The sequence below is a fragment of the Chenopodium album genome, chromosome 10, assembly GCF_948465745.1.
Source record: "Chenopodium album chromosome 10, dcCheAlbu1.1, whole genome shotgun sequence".
NCBI lineage: Eukaryota > Viridiplantae > Streptophyta > Magnoliopsida > Caryophyllales > Amaranthaceae > Chenopodium > Chenopodium album.
The window spans coordinates 12,905,167-12,924,984 of NC_137843.1; the positions used below are offsets into that span (position 1 = coordinate 12,905,167).

A 19,818-nucleotide genomic window follows, 5' to 3' on the forward strand; every position below is an offset into this window, starting at 1 on the left:
ATGACTTTTGACTAGCACAATTTATTAATATGGACGGATGAGATTATTTGGCTTTTGATTTATTTTTATTTAGTAATTTAATTAAATTGATTTTTTAATTATTTTAAATATATTTTCATCTTCTATATATATATATAAATGAAAAAACAAACAATTTCAGCCATCCATTTTAAAAAATTGTGGTAGTCAAAATAAGACTACATTAGTTTATCTTGTCGGATTATCCATGTTGCTCCAAAACTACCGTGTTTACTCCACCATGTGGATGTCACATGTAATGAATCAATTTCTTCCACTTCAACAATCGGAGTATATAACCAAGCAACTTACTAACTTAGCTTATTCATGTATCCCAAAAACACAAAGTAACACCCAAAATATAATAAACTTCCTTCCAAATTGATAAATAATGGGTGACAAACCACAAAGGCTTCACGTAGTCCTCTTTCCGCTTTTGGCTGCTGGCCATATGATCCCAACCTTAGACATCGCGAAGTTGTTTGCAACCAACAATGTCAAAACTACCATCATCACAACCCCTCTCAACGCACCAATTTTTACTAAAGCACTTGAATCGACGACCTACAAAACTTCCGTCAATCTTCCAATGATCGATGTTGAAATCGTACCATTTCCATCTAAGGAAAGTGGTATTCCGGAGGGAATTGAAAACAGTGACAAAATATCATGTAATGAATTGTCTATCAAATTTTTCAAGGCGACCCAGTTGCTTATTAAAACACGGACGGAGTATTGATAGAGTATAAAAACCATCAGCTTAAGTTTTTGGTTGAGTTGGTTCTCTAACATGGTATCAAAGCCAATGTGACACAAAGGTCACAGGTTCGTATCCTATCCACCACTCCTTTCAAAGTGGAATATAAGCACATTGTAAGAGGAGGGTCTATTCTGCATCCACACTTAAAGCCCAATGAGCTCTCGCTTGAGAGGACGTTATAGAGTATAAAACATATTATTCCTCGGCTTCAACCATCAGTTTAAGATTTTAGTTAAGTTGGTCTTCTAACAAGTATATCCTTATGAAATATAGTGGTGGAACCAAAAATTTTAATAAGGGGGGCCAAGCGTAATAAATGTAGTTATATGTCTTGTATCAAAATAGTATGGAGTATATAGAAATATTAAAAAAGAATGAGACAAAAAAAAATGTTAGGGAGAAGGTTCGAACTTTGAGCTAGAAAAAAATCTTTATATTTTCACCCAAGAGCAACTCATCTATATTACAACTAACATAAATTAATACACCATTTATTAGAAAAATAAAATCAAGGGGGGGGGGGGGGGGGGGGCCAAGGCCCACCCCAGCCCCCCTGGTCCACCCCTGATGAAATATGCACTCTGTCCTAGATTAATTAACATTATCAAACTTAGGGCCTGTTCGCTTCAGCTTAATTTCAGTTCAGCTCCAATCAGTTCAGTTCAGCTCCAATTAGTTCAGTTTAGTTCAGCTTCTAATTTCCTTCTCTCATAAAATATTCATTTCAGCTCTATTTAGTTCAGTTCACTTCAGTTCAGCTCCAATCAGTTCAGTTTATTTCAGTAAATGTGAACAGACCCTTAGTCTACGTGTCAACGTATTAATATTATATTAAAATACATAATTAAACATTAATAACAAAAATTGATACAATTAAATGTTATATATACCTACTTAATAGCATATTTAAATATTTAATGATAAAATTCTATCACGTTATTGAAAATTATGGTCGAAATTAGTATATGAATACTGATAAAGGGATAATGTGTCATTTTTTTATTTTTATTTTTTTGGGAAAGGATGCTAAGCGAGCCGGATTAGCATAAAATTAATCGAAGTCAAGCTCCACCAAGGCATGTCACTTCTTTTGTGATAAAGAGTGCACATTTTTTTCTGTATATATAGTGTAAAAACTTTTGTATACATTCGATGTATAGTAAGGTAACTTTTGTTGAATTTAGGATAATTTTTATCCATAAATCTTTAATAACATTTATTTATATTAGGATAACTTATATATAATGGGTAACTTTTGATCATTATAATAAATGTTTGTGCATACAGTGTCCATGTAATACTCCGACCCCAAACAAATTAGGGATGGGCCTAATATCACGAAATGCGCATTAAGAGCCAACAACTGTCCTCACAGACCAACACGAGTTCTTATGGCGCATTTCGTCCTTACTCATGCACCCCGGGAAAACTTCCCGGAAGGTCACCTATCCCAAGACTACTCCTAGCCGAGCACGCTTAACTGTGGAGTATTTGACCATATGAGCTCCCTAAAATGAAGATGCATCTTGTTGATATGAGTAGCATATCAAATCTTTTTAAAGCAATTATAAGGGGTATTATAGTCCAATTTTAAAAGCTTATTCAATACACCCATTTTTTGGTGGTGATTAAAGGGCGGGCCAGCCCGGATAGAGGATAATTAGAATAATTATCCCTTTTAATGATACTAGGGTAGCCTACGCGCGCGATGCGCGCGGATGGCTTGTTGTTACATTAGGCTCTTTTGGCTTGCGTTTACACTCCACACATAAGTAATGGATTGGTAATGGAACTTTTCACTATATGTCTTCGGTTATAATGTGAATATATAAAGTGAGACATATCATCTTATTAATGTTATACATTACGAAATGAGTGGAAGAATCCTTTTGGCACATTAGAACAGAAGCATCACTGCTTCACAAGTAAAGCTTAAACTTAGCAGACTTTTTTTTAAAAAACAAACCTAGCAGGCTTTAGATAAACAATTTATAAATAAGAACTTCTTCACTTGAGGAGCATATAATTTGTTTTTTGTGCTCTTGTGTATTAATTGCTTTTGTATCTCATGAGCAATACTATGTTTCTAATTGTAGCATTGTGAAATACGGCAATAGTTATTATGTGTAATGCTACTACAAAAACACTTGAAGATGTGAACTGTAAGTTAAACTAATATCATAACCATAATAGGCTATTTAATTGTATTGACAAAAGAGTAAAAAAGTGATATGAGTCTTTTCAAAAGCAACTATTACAACTGATGGCTCATAAGCAAAGTTTAGTGTTGCTAGTATACGCAATGCATGGGTATCAAAAGCTAATCAAAAAGTACAGTCCGTGCAAATGTTCTTGTAAGAAGCCACATCGTGTAAGTATTCATGTTAGTGCAATAGCATAGCTTGTTAAAAGGAAATGGCTTTCAAAAGAGCCCAGATTCTATTTAGGTTAGTTGTTGGTGCAATCTAGAAAAACATGGGCTTAGTCGCTAACTTGGTTGCTATTGCTTCAAATTCCAATCAATCTCCCTGTCCAGTAATACAGCGAATGTGTTAAGGGAAAAGACAATGGAGTTAATCAAAGAAGCTACTACTATTAGACATTTAGTTCAGGCAACTTTAGCAAGCTTTAGAGTAAATAAGCAAGCGCATATAGTTTAGAATATGACATATATAGAAAATAGATAGTATGTCAAAACTACCTACAACTCTCAAGTATACGTTCATATAGAGATTGTAGTAGGTAACTCTAGATGGGTGTAGAAAATGCTAAATGTGACCACTATTATTTTCAGATTATCTTTATTTTCCTAAGATTAATTATCTAGTTAATGATTTGCATAAGTTTGGGTTAGGTAATTTTATAATAATAAAAAAAAGTTTTCTTATGAAAAGTTATATAAGTGGTTTAGTCAATATATTGTGTAAGGAATAATTATTTTTGTATTATTTCTGCAAAGAAATAACGGAAGTTAGAATACAAATGATGCTAATTCTATTTTCATAGGATAATAAACCAAAAATAAAAATAATACTAATGCATATTGCTTACCTGACTCTTCTTGGTGGGATACTTGTATTTCAGCATTTGGGTACCAAAAAAAAAAATCATACCCATTTCATAAAAATCAAATATTTTAAACTTTATTATTCCATTTAATTTCTCATTAATTGAGTAGATGTTTCAAATTCATCCATCTAATGGTCTAAGGGTGTTTTGTGAAAAACCAAAAATGAAAATCCCTAATAAAATTACAAAATAAGGTAAAGGTAAACAAACATTTTGAAGGTCATAAACGTCCGTGCACTATTCATAAGTGTAATTTTCCACTTTTTATAAGGTAGGGATGTATGGTTGATTGGTTGATCATTATATAGGGAGGTAAATGACCATGGGCCATGTTTAAGATTTCTTGGGATTTGGGCACCGGTCTGGAAGTTATTAAACCCTATACCCAAGTCTAAGGAAATCTACCTACACCCCGCTCCCCCCCCCCCCCTCCCTCATGGGCCTCATCCACACTCTCCCAGACCCAAGTGACCCAAATGCTTCCTACCCGAAACCACATAATTTTTTTAAAAAAAAATACATTCACAATCACCACCATTTTTTCTCTCTTTCATTTTTTCTTTTCCAGGCTAAATTCGTATTAGGAAATAAAATTTTTGATTTCGATCAATTTTTTTTAAAACAAATTTTTTTATCATGTGTAAATAGGAGGCAATTGCAACATATTAATTTTTTTGGTGTGTTATTAGATAAGAATATTGTTGGATAAAAAATTGAAAACAAAGTTCAATTCCTGCAATTTTCTAATGATTTGATCTATTTCGTATGGCTGTAGAAAGATAAATTCAGTTCATAATAGTGAAAGTTCTTTTTTACGAATGTTCATTTTCAATTTGCTAAATGTTCATATATATATTAACTAGTACAAAGTCACATGTTAATCAATGGTTAATATATAAATGTTCATTTGTATATTAGTACATGGGCATTCACATATTAATGTTCATTATATTTTCTTTTTTATAGTTTAGATTGGTATATTATTTTATGAATGTTTATTTTTATATAGGTAAATGTTCAATCACATAATGATATACGACCAGTTACACATTAACATACGATTATTAGAATTTTTATAAAAGTTTATATTTATGTCATTTTCTTCTAATTTATACTATAGATCGATCTAATAGGAAATTTTAGTAAGAGTTTGTGATTACTTATAATTTTCATGGAAGTGATTCTTTTTACAATTACAATTGAATTATACTAATTTATCGTGTTATTATTTTATTAATCTGTTTGCCTAAAAATAAAAAGTTGAGTACAATTGTCTAGATTTTGATAAGTAAATGGTCAATTATTGCTAGATATTCATTCTCTTTCAGAAAACATATTCAGTATTGGTATATGTTTTGATCGCTCATCTACTTATAGATGTACATTCCCATTTAGTTAGATCTTCATTTCAACATCAATATATATTCATTCACATATCATTAAATGATTATTCAATTTAATTTTAATATATTTATATGTTCATTCATACTTTTAAAAAAATGTTAATTCATATATTGAAAGATATTCACTTGGATTATTGTTTATTTTCACATTAAAAAATAATGTTCATTTCAATAAGTTTGAAATTCAATGTATGTTCAATCTCATATGAATATATGGCAATCACTTAATGATAGCTTCACAATTTTACTTACATATATATTTCATGTTCATCAATCATTCCATTATATACTTATATATGTTCATTCACAATTATTGGAATTTTAATAAGTGTTCATATATTTTGTCATCTACTTCAAGAATTTCGTGTTCATTTCAATTTTAATTTTAATGCATGTCTTTTCTCATATATATATGGTCAATCACATATTGATAGCTTCAAGAGTTTACTCACATACATATTTCATGTTCATCGATCGTTATCTTTCATGACCATTTTCAAACTAATATATGTGCATTTATATATTAATAAATGTTCATTTTCTTATTGAATTATGTAAATAAGTTCATTTATGTATTAGTAGTTGTTCATTTTCATAATAATAGATGGTCATTTCCACAATAATACATGTTCATTTATATACTGATAGATATTCATTTCCATATTGATCATATCAATTGTTATACTCATCCATGTTCAAATTCATATGAAAATTGGTTCATTTCAACACTTATTATGATCTTGCTCAAATCTAATACATTACGTAATTTATGTGTTGTTGTCTATTAGTTAAATAAAGGAATCGTAGATATGGTGAGCTACCAGACAATAACAAGGAAAAAAAGAAGACGACAAAAATAAGAAAATCAAGAAGGCATGGAGTCGCCAAGCAACATGAATCAATAACACGAGCTTAAAATTTTTGAATTTGCATTGAGAAGTTTATTGTATTTGATAGTATATGTGTGGAATTGTATTGCATATTTTAATATTCATTTTCATGTTAATAAATATCCATTTTTATCATCATTTCATTTTAATAGATGTACATTGTAATAATATTGATGAAATAAGATATTAATTTATTTTATTGTCAAATTAAAAAGATGTTTGTTTAAGTTTTAATACTTTTAATTGTCATCATATTAAAAAATGTATAATTAAATTTGAATATTTATTCATTTTCATACATAAAGATGTTCATTTTGTAAGACCTATATGTTCACTTTCAAATAATTATATGTTCACTTATAAACGTCCATTTTCATTTTAATAGATATTTATTATGAAGTACGATATTCACACACACACTTTGTGGAGACTAAATCACCTATTATATCATGAATTAGTTATTTTTTAATAAAATTCATTCTATTATGTAATAATAAACTTTTATGTGTATAAAAATGAATGTTAAAATAATACATATTCATACTTATATATGTTCATTTGCAATTTTTTTTTTTTTTTTTTTTTTTTTTGAAATAAGCTCATTAGACTATTATTGAATATTCTATAGCATATATTATTACTTTTATGTTACTAATTTTTAGATACAGGTTCAATAAATTTTTTGAAGTTTCTTTGTTTTGTTGTTCAACTAATTAATTTGCAAATGACACGTTAATCGTAATAGGTGAATTTTAATGCTCTATAATTAGATGTTCAGCTATAAATAATTAGGCAAAAGCTAATGAGCACCCCCGGGGCGTTAGATAAGAGAATTAAAAGTGGAAATATTAGAGTAAAATTAACATTAATTACACCGAATGACGCGTGATTTTGTCATGCATTCCTAACTTAATACCATTTAAACCAATATAATTATTTCTTATCTAACGCCCGGGGCGCTCGTTAGCAAGATCCAAATAATTATATATTTATTTACAACCATTAAAAAAATATGTTCATTTATAAAATAGTATATGTTCTATTATAGTGTATAAAAGTTTTTCAACATTTTCTCTTGTTCAATTTTGAGCCCCATTGCTATCTCAAATTACCCCATTGTTATCTCAAATTAGCTCAAGCCGTCGTGCTTCCTATTATTGATCCATGGTGGTGGTGGTGGTGGTGGTGGTGGAGGAGGAGGAGTAGTATCATCTCCTTTATTTTATGTTGCTTCATATAATGGAAGCCATCCTCCTCTGTCGGCCAATACGTCGTTCACCATTATGATCACAACTATTGCAATAATCACGACTGTCGCAAAAATCAATAATAATCAATTATATTGAACATAATAACAATCATATAAAATACAAAAACAATAACCTACATTGTTAATAACGACACAGATAACAAATTCAGTCGAATAGGAAAAATAAAAGTATAACTAAATTCAAATCAATTGAATAAAAAATTTGCAATCAAATCTAAAAACACACATACAAATATCAACTAGATAGAAGAAATTGCAATTAAACCAGGAATTAAACTAAATAAAATTCATAATAATCAAAATAAAAATAGAACAATAAGAAATTATAAAAATAAATAAATAAATAAAAAAGAAAACAGAGTACTATGTATATATACATAGCTTGAAAAGAAAGCAAACAAAAAAGAATATATTACAAAAAAAAGAAAAAAAAAAACAAATAATTGATAGAATTATAAGGGGGAGTGTGGGGAGAATTGCGTGGATTTGAATATAATGTAACGACATCGTGTAAGGGGGGTGTAGGGAGAGGTGGCTAGTCTTGGGTGTAGGGAAAAATTTGCACCGGTCTGATGGTCTCTAAAGAGCCACATTCGGCACATTGCAGGGTTTTCCACAAATTAAAGGGTATTTTAGTAGTTTTACTATTTACTAGAATTGGCCCATTAAGGGGGGCCTCCTTCCTTTCCTTTCGCATATCTTCTCGACCCGGACGGCCCAAATAATTTGTAACTCGTGACTTTATCCGTCACTACTATTCTATCACGTCTTGTAGCAATCATATAGAGTAATTAGCAATATTTCTTTCGTAAGTTTAATCTTTTTTAGTAGAGCAAACTCGACGTCACAAAACCAGGAATAGATCGGTTGACACATTTTTTTTTGGGATGATTATTCTATCAAAAACCCTTATGACAATGTTTTATTATACATATAAGTTACAAATATTAAATAGCCAAAATAAAATTTGTAAATAGTGTTAACATTTTAAATGTGTAGCTAAAACAGCATGGAGGAAATATATGGTACGTAGTATATACTACGTGTATAATGAATGTACAAAGTGACCATTAAATGAACATATATTCAATTATACAATAATAAAGAACATACAAATAATGACGTGAGGAATGGCCTACAATAATGCACTAGATCAAAAAAATTTCCACTTCAAAGTAATTGTACTTAAGCAGTTAAGCACGCTACTTAAGATTGTACAAAAATATTTTATAAACACATAGTAACACCCATATTAAACCTTTGCTTACTGTATAACGAATTCCCTTGATTAATAATACAATGGATGCCGAACCACAAAGGCTTCAATTTATGCTGTCCTATTTCTGCTTATGACTCCTGGCCATATGATCCCAACCTTAAAATATCATTGATAAATAAAGAGAGAGAGATGGCGTAACAACGAAGCTTAATTTTGCAAAGGAGTCGTGCGAGCTTCTTATAGTGAGGACAGAGTCAAGCCGTTGAAGATGGTGGTCGGGGTAGATCTGACTTGCCAAAGGAGGAAGATGATTAAAGAAAGAAGAGATAATTGAATTGAATGAATGGAGTTTGGGAGGTGAATTAAAAATGGGTAAAAATCATTAGCAAAATTAAGGTCTTGTTCACTTCGCTTTATTTTTGCTAAACTGAAATTATTGTAACTAAATTGAAATTATTTTTATTAAATTGAAATTATTTTTGCAGAACATAAATTAATTTTACGGAAGTCAAATTATTTTTGCTGATTCTCTATTATATTTTTTCTTTAAATTTATTGATTTTTAAGATGAAGTAAACAGGGCCTAACTGAGCTAAAGTGAAATGAACTGAACTGATTGAAGCTGAATTGAACTGAACTGAAGTGAATAGAGCTAAAATGAATATTTTATGAGATAAGGAAATTACAAGCTGAACTGAACTGAACTGATTGGAGCTGAACTGAACTGAACTAATCGAATTAAAATTAAGCTGAAGTGAACAGACCCTAAGTTATGTTAATAATGTAATAACTTTATTATTTTACTTATCATACAAACTTTCCAAGATTATCTAGAATTGCTAGGAAACACCCAACTTCCTACTGTCCTTTGTTAAGGGTTCAATCACGTACTAAATCTAAACCACATATAAAATTAAGTAGAGTGCTATTTTTTTGGAGAGACATGCGTATGTAAGCATATATTTGAATTTGCGTAACATTCTTTGTTCCATTTCGTATATAGCTCTTTAATATAAACTAACTAACCAGCATAATATACACAATCCCAAGTTCAATTTAATAAAAATGTTTCCCAATGAACCCCAAAGTCTTCATGTAGTCTTCTTTCCACTTATGGCCGCAGGGCATATGATCCCAAACTTAGACATGGCCAAAATTTTCGCAACACATCATGTCAAAACTACCATAGTCACAACACCTCTTAATGCACCAACCTTCACTAAACCACTAAAAAGTTACAAGAATGTCGGTCCTCCAATCGACATTGAAATCATTCCATTTTATTCTAAGGAAGCTTGCCTTCCCGAGGGAGTCGAAAACTATGAGCATTGCACTTCTGATGAAATGACAATAAGGTTTTTGAAGGCCACCGAGATGCTACAAGAATCACTAGAGAAACTCATAGAGAAATACAAGCCTAATTGCCTAGTTGCTGATAAGCTCTTGCCTTTCTCTACTGATGTAGCAGCCAAATTTAATATACCAAGGTTTGTATTTCATGGCACTAGCTACATTGCACAATGTGTGATGCATGCCCTTGGTAAGTATGAGCCTTATAAACAAGTTTTGTCTGATGAGGAGGAATTCGTCGTTCCTCACTTTCCTCATGAAATAAAACTTACAAAATCTCAATTACCTACATTTTTGAGAGGGCTTGGAGAAAAGCACGTCAATGATGAATGGATGAAGATATTCGGCCGTGCTACGGAGGCTGAGGAGAAGAGCTATGGAGTCATTATGAATAGTTTTTATGAGCTTGAGCCTGATTATGCAGATTATTATAGAAAGGTTATGGGTAGGAGGGCATGGCATATAGGTCCCGTTTCACTATGTAACCACGAAAAAGAAGCTAAGTTCCAAAGGGGGAAGGATTCTTCAATTGATGAGCATGAGTGTCTCAAATGGCTTGATTCAAAGAAGCCTAAGTCGGTTGTTTATGTTAGCTTTGGTAGCTTAGCTAAAGTCTCAACCTTGCAACTCCAGCAGATCGCGATGGGCCTAGAAGCATCTGAGCAAGATTTTATATGGGTTGTGATGAGGAAAAACAATGTGGATGGTGAGAATGAGAAAAATGAGTGGTTATCATATGAATTTGAAAAGAGGATGGAAGGAAAAGGACTAGTTATTAGGGGATGGGCACCGCAAGTGCTAATTTTGAATCATGAAGCGATAGGAGCATTTGTGACTCATTGTGGGTGGAATTCAATCTTAGAAGGCATATCATGCGGGGTTTCTATGGTAACTTGGCCAGTATTCGCCGAACAATTTATGAATGAAAAATTGGTGACAGAGATACTGAAGACCGGGATTGGTGTGGGAGTTAAGCAATGGAACATAATAGTGGAGGGGAACATGAAATGGGAAGATATAAAGGAAGCTATAAGAAAAGTTATGGTGGGTGAAGAGGCTTTGGAGATGAGAAATAGGGCAAAGCAGTTGAAAGAATTGGCAACAACGGCTGTTGAAGTTGGTGGGTCGTCATATAATAACTTGCAATCCTTGTTACATGAATTGCGCTCTAACAATGCCTAAATATATTCACATGTACGTACTAAGAATTAGGGTTTACAAGATATACATCTTTGCTTCCGTTACCCAATCACAATCCTAATTAACAACTTCCCTTGTTAGATTGGGACGATCCAAAAATGTCCAAATGTTGAACTCAAAACTATCTTTAATATGTTTATGTAAGATGTTTATGTGTGTTGGATATTTAGCGTATTTATCTCTAATTTAAAATTTGGTGCTCTGCCTATGTTGTACTCCATCATTTATTTTATTGGTTTCTAATGCTTCAAAGTGTCGGCATGTTTCTTATTTCTTACTCTAGGACTTTTTTGCTTTCAATAATTTGAAGGTAATGTATGACTCGTAAAGTTGACAATGTGTCAAAAAAAAAAATGAAATAAAAATTGGGTGACAACTTATTGGTTATTGGTATGGCTTTATATAAAGTTTACATCATCAACAGGAGATCTAAAGTAATGTCATACAATAACACCTAAGGCAAAAGCCACCATTAATGTCTGTGATTAATTGTCACATACTCACGACAATAAAAGTATAATCAATCAATATTATCGCCATGTATCACTTTCTTTTTCTTATTTAGTCACGTCATTAAATTGCCACACAAGACATTACTTTGCATGTACATGTTAATATGTGTACAATAAATTGTATGATAAATTAATTGTAGTATAGTATTGATTGTATAATAAATCAATTAAATCAGTTGTTACAAAAAAAAAAAAATTAAATAAATAAATAAAAAATAAAAAAAAAAAATTAATTTTCATCACCCAAATTAAGTTTTGTAACCATTGTATTTATTTTGGGCTCAATTAAAAGACGAATAATTACGATGTTTTTAGATTGCTTTGACGCATTTAATTTGTAGCCAATATTATTTAATATGATTTATGAATTGAAAGTGTTCCTATCGAAGATAAATATTTTTCAAATGCGAAAAAGTATTATACAATTAAAAAAATATATTTATGTGATATCCACAATCTTCCATATCAATAAATAAATAAATATATAATTTATAAAATAAAAAAAAATTAAAATAAAAAAAAAATAAAAAAATAAAAAATAAAAAAAAATGTAACTTTTTATTAAACCCTAAAAAGTATAAAAGACACAAGTTTTTACAAAAAAAATATTTATAGAGAATTTTCAGTTCGTGCACTTGAGTCGAACTTGGTGAGGTTGGGTCTAATTGAGTTTATTTCAAAGTTCAATCAATTAATCTACAATTTTAGATACTTCACTTTAGATATAATTAATTAGCTATAATTATGCAAAAGATATAGTCTTACAATTGTTTAGATGTTTAAAATACTCGTTTGGACAACAACCCTACCAAACAACACTCATATTTCCATCCATTGGATATCCAAGTGGTCTCACTTATTAGGCTTCTTTCGGTCTCCTTACTACTGTAATTTTACTTATTTCAAATCTAATAAATTTATATGTCTGAAGTAGTTTAGGATTATTAATTAATTCATCTAAGATAATTTAAAGCTAAGGGTAACATTACAAGTTCAAGGACTATTCTTCCATCTTAATTTCACTCATTTCTTTTCTAAGAAATTCTAAAGACCTGAAGGATAATAAATTTAAATAGTAGAAATTCAGGTCAAGTTAGTGCAGTACTAATAGATATAAACAATACAAGTCGGAAAATGATTTAGGCAACTGTAATAGAAATTCAAGTCAAGTTAGTGTAGTACTAGTAAGCTCAAATGCCGTAAATAATGTTTAGGATTAATATCTCCATACAAGATAATTTCAAGGACTAATAATAATATAATATAAGTTTAAAGACTAAAAAAATTATCTATCCCGCCTTAGTTTAATTCGTTTCAATTCGAAAGAGTTCAAGGCTAATTTAATAAATTTAAATAAGATATATGCAAGTCAAAATTAGATATTTAGGATTAGTAAATGTTTATAAGTTCATTTAAGATAATACTAAATCTATATACACGTAATGTGTACTTTAAATTTCTAAAATTATATACAACAGTACACAAACTAGCATTTTTAAAAGTAAAAACAATTAAGGGCAGTTTAGGTATTTAGGTTGCTAGGACTCCATTACCCCACTCCATGGATTATATAAATAGGATATGTGAAATTCGGGTGAAAATAACACGAGTCGTTCAATTTCTTTTCCCCTACATATATAAGACTCATTATGACAGTAAGTTTCCAAGATTTTCAAGCTAGGAATTAGTGGGCGGGGCGGCCCGCTAAGCTCGCCCAACCCGGCCCACAAAAATGACGGGCTTGGACAACATTTTTTTAAAATAATGGATATTTGGGCGGGCTAGGCCCGACCCGTTAATATAAATGGACGGGTACGAACAAGAAAATATGAACCATGGGCTAGCCCGCCCGGTCCGTTTATAATAATAATAATACTCCGTAATAATAATTTTAATTTTATTTAGTTAGTTAATTATGACATACTTTGTGTATTTTTAGAAAATAAATAAAAAGAGCTATATTGAACTATAAATTTTTATTAGTTTTAATTATTTATTTTATTTTTATAATTTTATCATTAACACTTATTAAATAAGTTTTTTCTTTCATATATTTATAACATATGTCATAATTTCAACCTTCTATTCAATTTCTATTACTATTTGTGTTCAAAAAATTTTAAGACAACTCTACCAAAATAATTTTAGCACCAGTAAATAATAAAAAGATTAATTAGTGTTATAAAAAATAAAACAAAAATTTAAGACCTGTTAGCCCGCATGCAAGCCTGGCCCGTTTAATAAGCAAGCATGGACAAAGTATCAAGCCCGCATAAAAGGGTTTGGATTTACTACATAAAACCCGTTGGACAAAAAAAAGCATAAGTCCGACCCGCTACCCGCCCAAGCCCGCAAATGATCACCTCTCAATGCAACACCAACTCGTGGTTCAATTTTTATCCTAAAACCATATATTAAAATATGAGCATCCAAATATGAGCATACAAACAAATATGCTGACTTATGGAGTGACATACGCATAAGAATGTATACGTACATGCTTATTGCTTTCTAATTATGACCGTAAGTTTCCAATATTATCAAGAATTGCTAGGAAATACCAACTCGTAGTTCTATCTTTACTCTAAACCATATATTTAAAGCAGAGTATGCATCCAAATATGAGCTTGCAAACAAATATGCTGACTTTTAGTCTGAGTACGTACAAGCTTTCTTCCGTTTTATATATAGCTTTATAACATACTCGTATTGACATAGTCTAAGCATTAACAACTTAATCCCTAGCTTTAAATTAAGTAAAAATGGTTGCTGAAGAATCACAAAGGCTTCATATAGTCCTCTTTCCACTTATGGCCGCTGGCCATATGATCCCAATATTAGACATGGCGAAAATTTTCGCAACGCACCACGTCAAAGCTACCATAGTCACAACTCCTTATAATGCACCAACCTTTACAAAACCACTAGAAAGTTATAAGAATGTTGGTCCTCCAATCGACGTTGAAATCATCACATTTGATTCTAAAGAAGCAGGCCTTTCTGAGGGAGTGGAAAACTTTGAGCAATTCACTTCAGATGAAATGGCTTTGAAGTTTATAAAGTCCACCTATGTGCTACAAGAATCACTAGAGAAAGTAATAGAGAAACACAAGCCTAATTGCCTAGTTGCTGATATGCTCTTGCCTTTCGCTACTGATGTAGCAGCCAAATTTAACATACCAAGGTTAGTATTTCATGGCACTAGTTACTTTTCACAATGTTTGATGCATGCAATATTTAAGTATGAGCCTCACAAACAAGTTTTGTCCGATGAGGAGGAATTCGTCGTCCCCCACTTTCCTCATGAGATAAAATTTACACCATCTCAATTACATCCATCCATGAGAAGGATAGGAGATAAGCAGATCAATGATGAAACGATGAAGATACTAGGTCTTGCTAAGGATGCTGAGGAGAGGAGCTATGGGTTTATTATAAATAGCTTCTATGAGCTAGAGCCTGATTACGCCGAGTATTATAAAAAGGTAATGGGTAGGAGGGCATGGCATATAGGTCCTGTTTCACTATGCAACCACGGAAAAGAAGCTAAGTTCCAAAGGGGGAAGGATTCTTCTATTAGTGAGCATGAGTGCCTCGAGTGGCTCAATACAAAGAAGCCTAGGTCAGTTGTTTATATTAGCTATGGTAGCTTAGTAGAAGCCTCAACCTTGCAACTCGAAGAGATTGCAATGGGCCTAGAAGCTTCTAACCAAGATTTTATCTGGGTGGTGAGGACGAACAATAAGGTGAATGGTGATGAGGAGGAGAAAAATGAGTGTTTACTACATGAATTTGAAGAGAGGATGGAAGGAAAAGGACTAATAATAAGGGGATGGGCACCTCAAATGCTAATTTTGGACCACGAAGCTATAGGAGCATTCGTGACACATTGTGGGTGGAATTCGACTTTAGAAGGCATATCATGTGGAGTACCTATGGTAACTTGGCCGGTATTTGCCGAACAATTTTGTAATGAAAAATACGTCACATCGATATTAAACACCGGGGTTGGTGTGGGTGCTAAGCAACATAACAGAGTGATGGAGGGGAATGTGAAACGTGAAGATATAAAGGAGGCTATAAGAAAAGTTATGCTTGGTGAAGAGGCTTTAGAGATGAGAAATAGGGCAAAGAAGTTGAAAGAATTGGCAAAAATTGCTTTTGAAGTTGGTGGGTCATCATATTATAACATGCAATCCTTAATTCATGAATTGAGCTCCTATAATGCCTAATTATAATCACAAGCACCTAGTATAATTAAATTGCTAAAATCTATACATCTGTGCTTTTGCTATTTACTCACAATATTAATTAACAATTTCGTTGTTTAAACAACTATAAATCTTTGTAAGATGTTAATTTATTACATTGTGGCCTGGGTTGGATATTGTGATATATAGTAAGAATTTGATCTTGGTTGCTTGTCTATGATTTATTGTTTCGAAGTTTTTATTTGGTTTGGTTGGTAAGAATGAAGATCCCTACAGGGCCAAAACCCTCACAGTTCAACTCGGCCCGAGTAAGTGGACTGGACAATTTGGGAGAGTGGGAAAAAGTTAAGAAAATCCCACTACCCCAAATTGTCACTGGTGGGAATTGAACCTCCAAATTCATGATTGGAAGGTACTTTCCTTTTTAGTAGACCAAACTTGGATTAGTACTTTAAAGTGTTGGTATGTAATGTTGTTAAAGTAGTATACTCGTAATATTCTCAAACAACACATGTTTATGAAAGAGCTATACATTTTATAAGTGATTATTACTCTTACAATGGAAGTTCCAAAGAATTTGCAAGATAGATTTTCTCTTTTACTAACGTCTAACGGGTGTAGCCCAAGCCCAAGCCAAAATAAGTATTTTGATCAACATGTTTTGATACAGTAAAAAAAAATATAGCCAAAAATCACATGTTTTTGAATTTGAAGAGAACAGCTAGGTGACATGTATTCTGATTTTTTACAAGGACTTTTTGCTGTCTATATTTTGATAAAGTCAACGCCATGAATCAGTAAGTACGTATAAGATAAACCATAAGTTCTACGAGTGATCACTTGTTCTGAACTTGGTTATGGTATGGTTTTGTACAAGTTAACAAGAAAATGGTGTGTATAAAATCACATTTAATGATTTTAGAGAGTGAAGAATCTTAGAATCGGTTCTCACCTTCGTCCTTGTGGCTCTCTAAAAAAAAAAAAAAACATTTAATGATTTTAATCTTCCTATTCAGTTTAAAGTTCTAAAATGGAACTTGAAATTAATCAATTGAATACCTGCTGCTCTGCTCTGCGGCACATGAAAATGTTACATACTAATACACCGAAAGAAAACCAAGGAAAATAGAAGATTTAACGTAATTTCTTAGACATACCTAAGTTACAAGTTATATATGTTGATCCTAAGTCATAGGGTCTTCATTTTTCCTTGTTTCTTTTCATTTCTATTTATTCATTTAAAATTAACGTTTTTTATAAGAAAATTTTGCAAAAAAAACACCCTTTTTTTTTTTTGCTATGACATACCTTAATCAAAATTCTTTTTGCAATGACACACCTTAATCAATTTTTTTTTTTTTTTTTTTTGTGCAATGACACACCTTTGGCTGGAAAAGAGGGTTTGACCCTAGCTATTTTCCGACGTTGACTGACCGTGCAAGGCACGTGACCTCTTAAAACCACTCTCCAACTACGCCAACCACCAGAACGCCGCCGAAACCTCATTATCCACCCCACCGAAATCGCCTTACCCATCCCACTGCCACCGAAACCACTCTCTTTGGTGGCGTTCTGGTGGGTGGCGTCACATGCCTTGCACGTGGTCAGGTCAACGTCAGAAACAGGGTTAAACCCTTTTTTCCGGTCAAAGGTGTGGCATTGTAAAAAAATTTTGATTAAGGTGTGTTATTGCAAAAAAAAAAAAAAATAAATAAATAAATAAATTTGTAAGGTAGTGTCTTGCAAAAAATCGCTTATAGGTAGAATTTTGTTTTTTTTTTTTTTTTTTTAAACAATATATAGTACTCTGTATGTGAGAAGAGAATTGAAAAGTGAAAACCGTGCTCTCATAATAAGTATGCCAAAATCAATTTTCCAATCAATTATTGGTTTGACAAAAATCAATTTCAAAATAAGCGCATTATAATTTCATTAAAGTTTTCGTATAATATAAGTGTAAATAAGTATAAGGTGAAAAGGACATAATTTTGTTTTTCATTTATTAATATTATGAAGTATTCTACATTTTTACCTAACCTAAACTCATCAATCGTCTACTTTTAGCTACGCAAATTTTACACAATTTCCACGTTGAAATCATTCGAGTGACAATGGTGTTTGGTGCTTGAAGATTTCCCACTACCATAACATTCCTAGATTATGTAGAAGTGCTCAACTTTATACTGTCCTTTTTCCAATAATCTAAACAATAAATTCAAAGCAGAGTGCCGATTTTTGGGGTAACATAATCTTTCTTCCCTTTGATAAATAGCTCTATAAGTATAAGTTAAGTAAACAACAAAATCCGTTGCATAATAAAAATGATAGCCGAAGAACCACAAAGGCTTCATGTTGTCTTATTTCCACTCATGGCCGCAGGGCATATGATCCCAACCTTAGACATGGCCAAAATTTTCGCAACACATCATGTCAAAACTACCATAGTCACAACACCTCTTAATGCACCAACCTTCACTAAACCACTACAGAGTTACAAAAATGTCGGTCCACCAATCGACGTGGAACTCATTCCATTTTATTCTAAGGAAGTTGGTCTTCCTGAGGGAGTCGAAAATTTAGAGCAATTAAAGTCAGAAGAAATGACTATGAGATTTATGGAGACCACCGAGATGCTACAAGAATCACTAGAGAAAGTGATAGAGAAATACAAGCCTAATTGCCTAGTTGCTGATATGTTGTTTCCTTTTGCTACTGATGTTGCATCCAAATTTAACATTCCGAGGTTAGTATTTCATGGCACTAGCTACTTTTCACAGTGTTTGATGCAAGCACTAGGTAAGTATGAGCCTTACAAATCTTGTTCATCCGATGAGGAGGAATTCGCCGTCCCCCACCTTCCTCATGAAATAAAGCTTACACTATCTCAATTACCTACATCCTTGAGAGGGCTAGGAAATAAGCACATCAATGATGAATGGAAGAAGTTATTTGGTCGTGCGATGGAGGCTGAGGCGAGGAGCTATGGTTTTCTTATAAATAGCTTTTATGAGCTAGAGCCTGATTACGCTGAGTATTATAAAAAGGTGATGGGTAGAAGGGCATGGCATATAGGTCCTGTTTCACTATGCAACCATGGAAAAGAAGCTATGTTCCAAAGAGGGAATGATTCTTCTATTGATGAGCATGAGTGCCTCGAGTGGCTTGATTCAAAGAAGCCTAAGTCGGTTGTTTACATTAGCTTTGGTAGCATAGCTGAAGTCTCAACCTTGCAACTCCAAGAGATCGCGATGGGACTTGAAGCATCCGAGCAAGACTTTATATGGGTGGTAAGAAGGAATAGTGTGAATGGTGGGTATGAGAAAAATGAGGAATGGTTACTACATGAATTTGAAAAGAGGATGAAAAAGAAAGGACTAGTTATAAAGGGATGGGCACCTCAAATGCTTATATTGGACCACGAAGCTATAGGAGCATTTGTCACACATTGTGGGTGGAACTCGATTTTAGAAGGCATATCATGTGGGGTTCCTATGGTAACTTGGCCAATATTCGCCGAACAATTTAAGAATGAAAAATTGGTGACGGAAATATTAAAGACCGGGGTCGGTGTAGGAGCTAAGCAATGGAACAAAACGGTGGAGGGGAACGTGAAATGGGAAGATATAAAGGAGGCAATAAGAAAAGTTATGGTGAGTGAAGAGGCTTGGGAGATGAGAAATAGGGCAACAAAAATGAAAGAATTGGCAAAAATGGCTGTTGAAGTTGGTGGGTCGTCATATTGTAAGGTGCAATCCTTAATTCATGAATTGAGCTCCTATAACGCCTAAGTATGTTCACAAACTCTACGATCCAGCAATCACTATATTCATATATCTTTGCTTTTGCTGTTGCTTATTTCGTGTTAGTTATTTTACCATCGCACTAGTTTGAATCCTTGTGCCGTGCCTATGTTTTA

General features: G+C 32.4%; 3 protein-coding genes across 3 annotated transcripts; all 3 read left to right on the forward strand.

Annotated features, from left to right (window-relative positions):
• The first annotated feature begins 254 nt into the window (after positions 1–254).
• Positions 255–11,161, forward strand: LOC145564836 (scopoletin glucosyltransferase-like). The gene is made up of 2 exons (XM_081625019.1): positions 255–647; positions 9,924–11,161. Exons 1-2 carry the CDS (start codon positions 410–412, stop codon positions 11,159–11,161), a joined length of 1,476 nt encoding a protein of 491 aa, XP_081481145.1. The 5' UTR covers positions 255–409.
• Positions 11,162–14,331: 3,170 nt separating this feature from the next.
• On the forward strand, positions 14,332–16,102 carry LOC145563602 (scopoletin glucosyltransferase-like). Its single transcript, XM_081624049.1, has one exon. The coding sequence runs from the start codon at positions 14,454–14,456 to the stop codon at positions 15,921–15,923; it is 1,470 nt and encodes a 489-aa protein (XP_081480175.1). The 5' UTR covers positions 14,332–14,453; the 3' UTR covers positions 15,924–16,102.
• A 2,121-nt stretch (positions 16,103–18,223) lies between these two features.
• Positions 18,224–19,690, forward strand: LOC145564837 (scopoletin glucosyltransferase-like). The gene has a single exon (XM_081625020.1). The coding sequence runs from the start codon at positions 18,224–18,226 to the stop codon at positions 19,688–19,690; it is 1,467 nt and encodes a 488-aa protein (XP_081481146.1).
• The last annotated feature ends 128 nt before the right edge of the window (positions 19,691–19,818 follow it).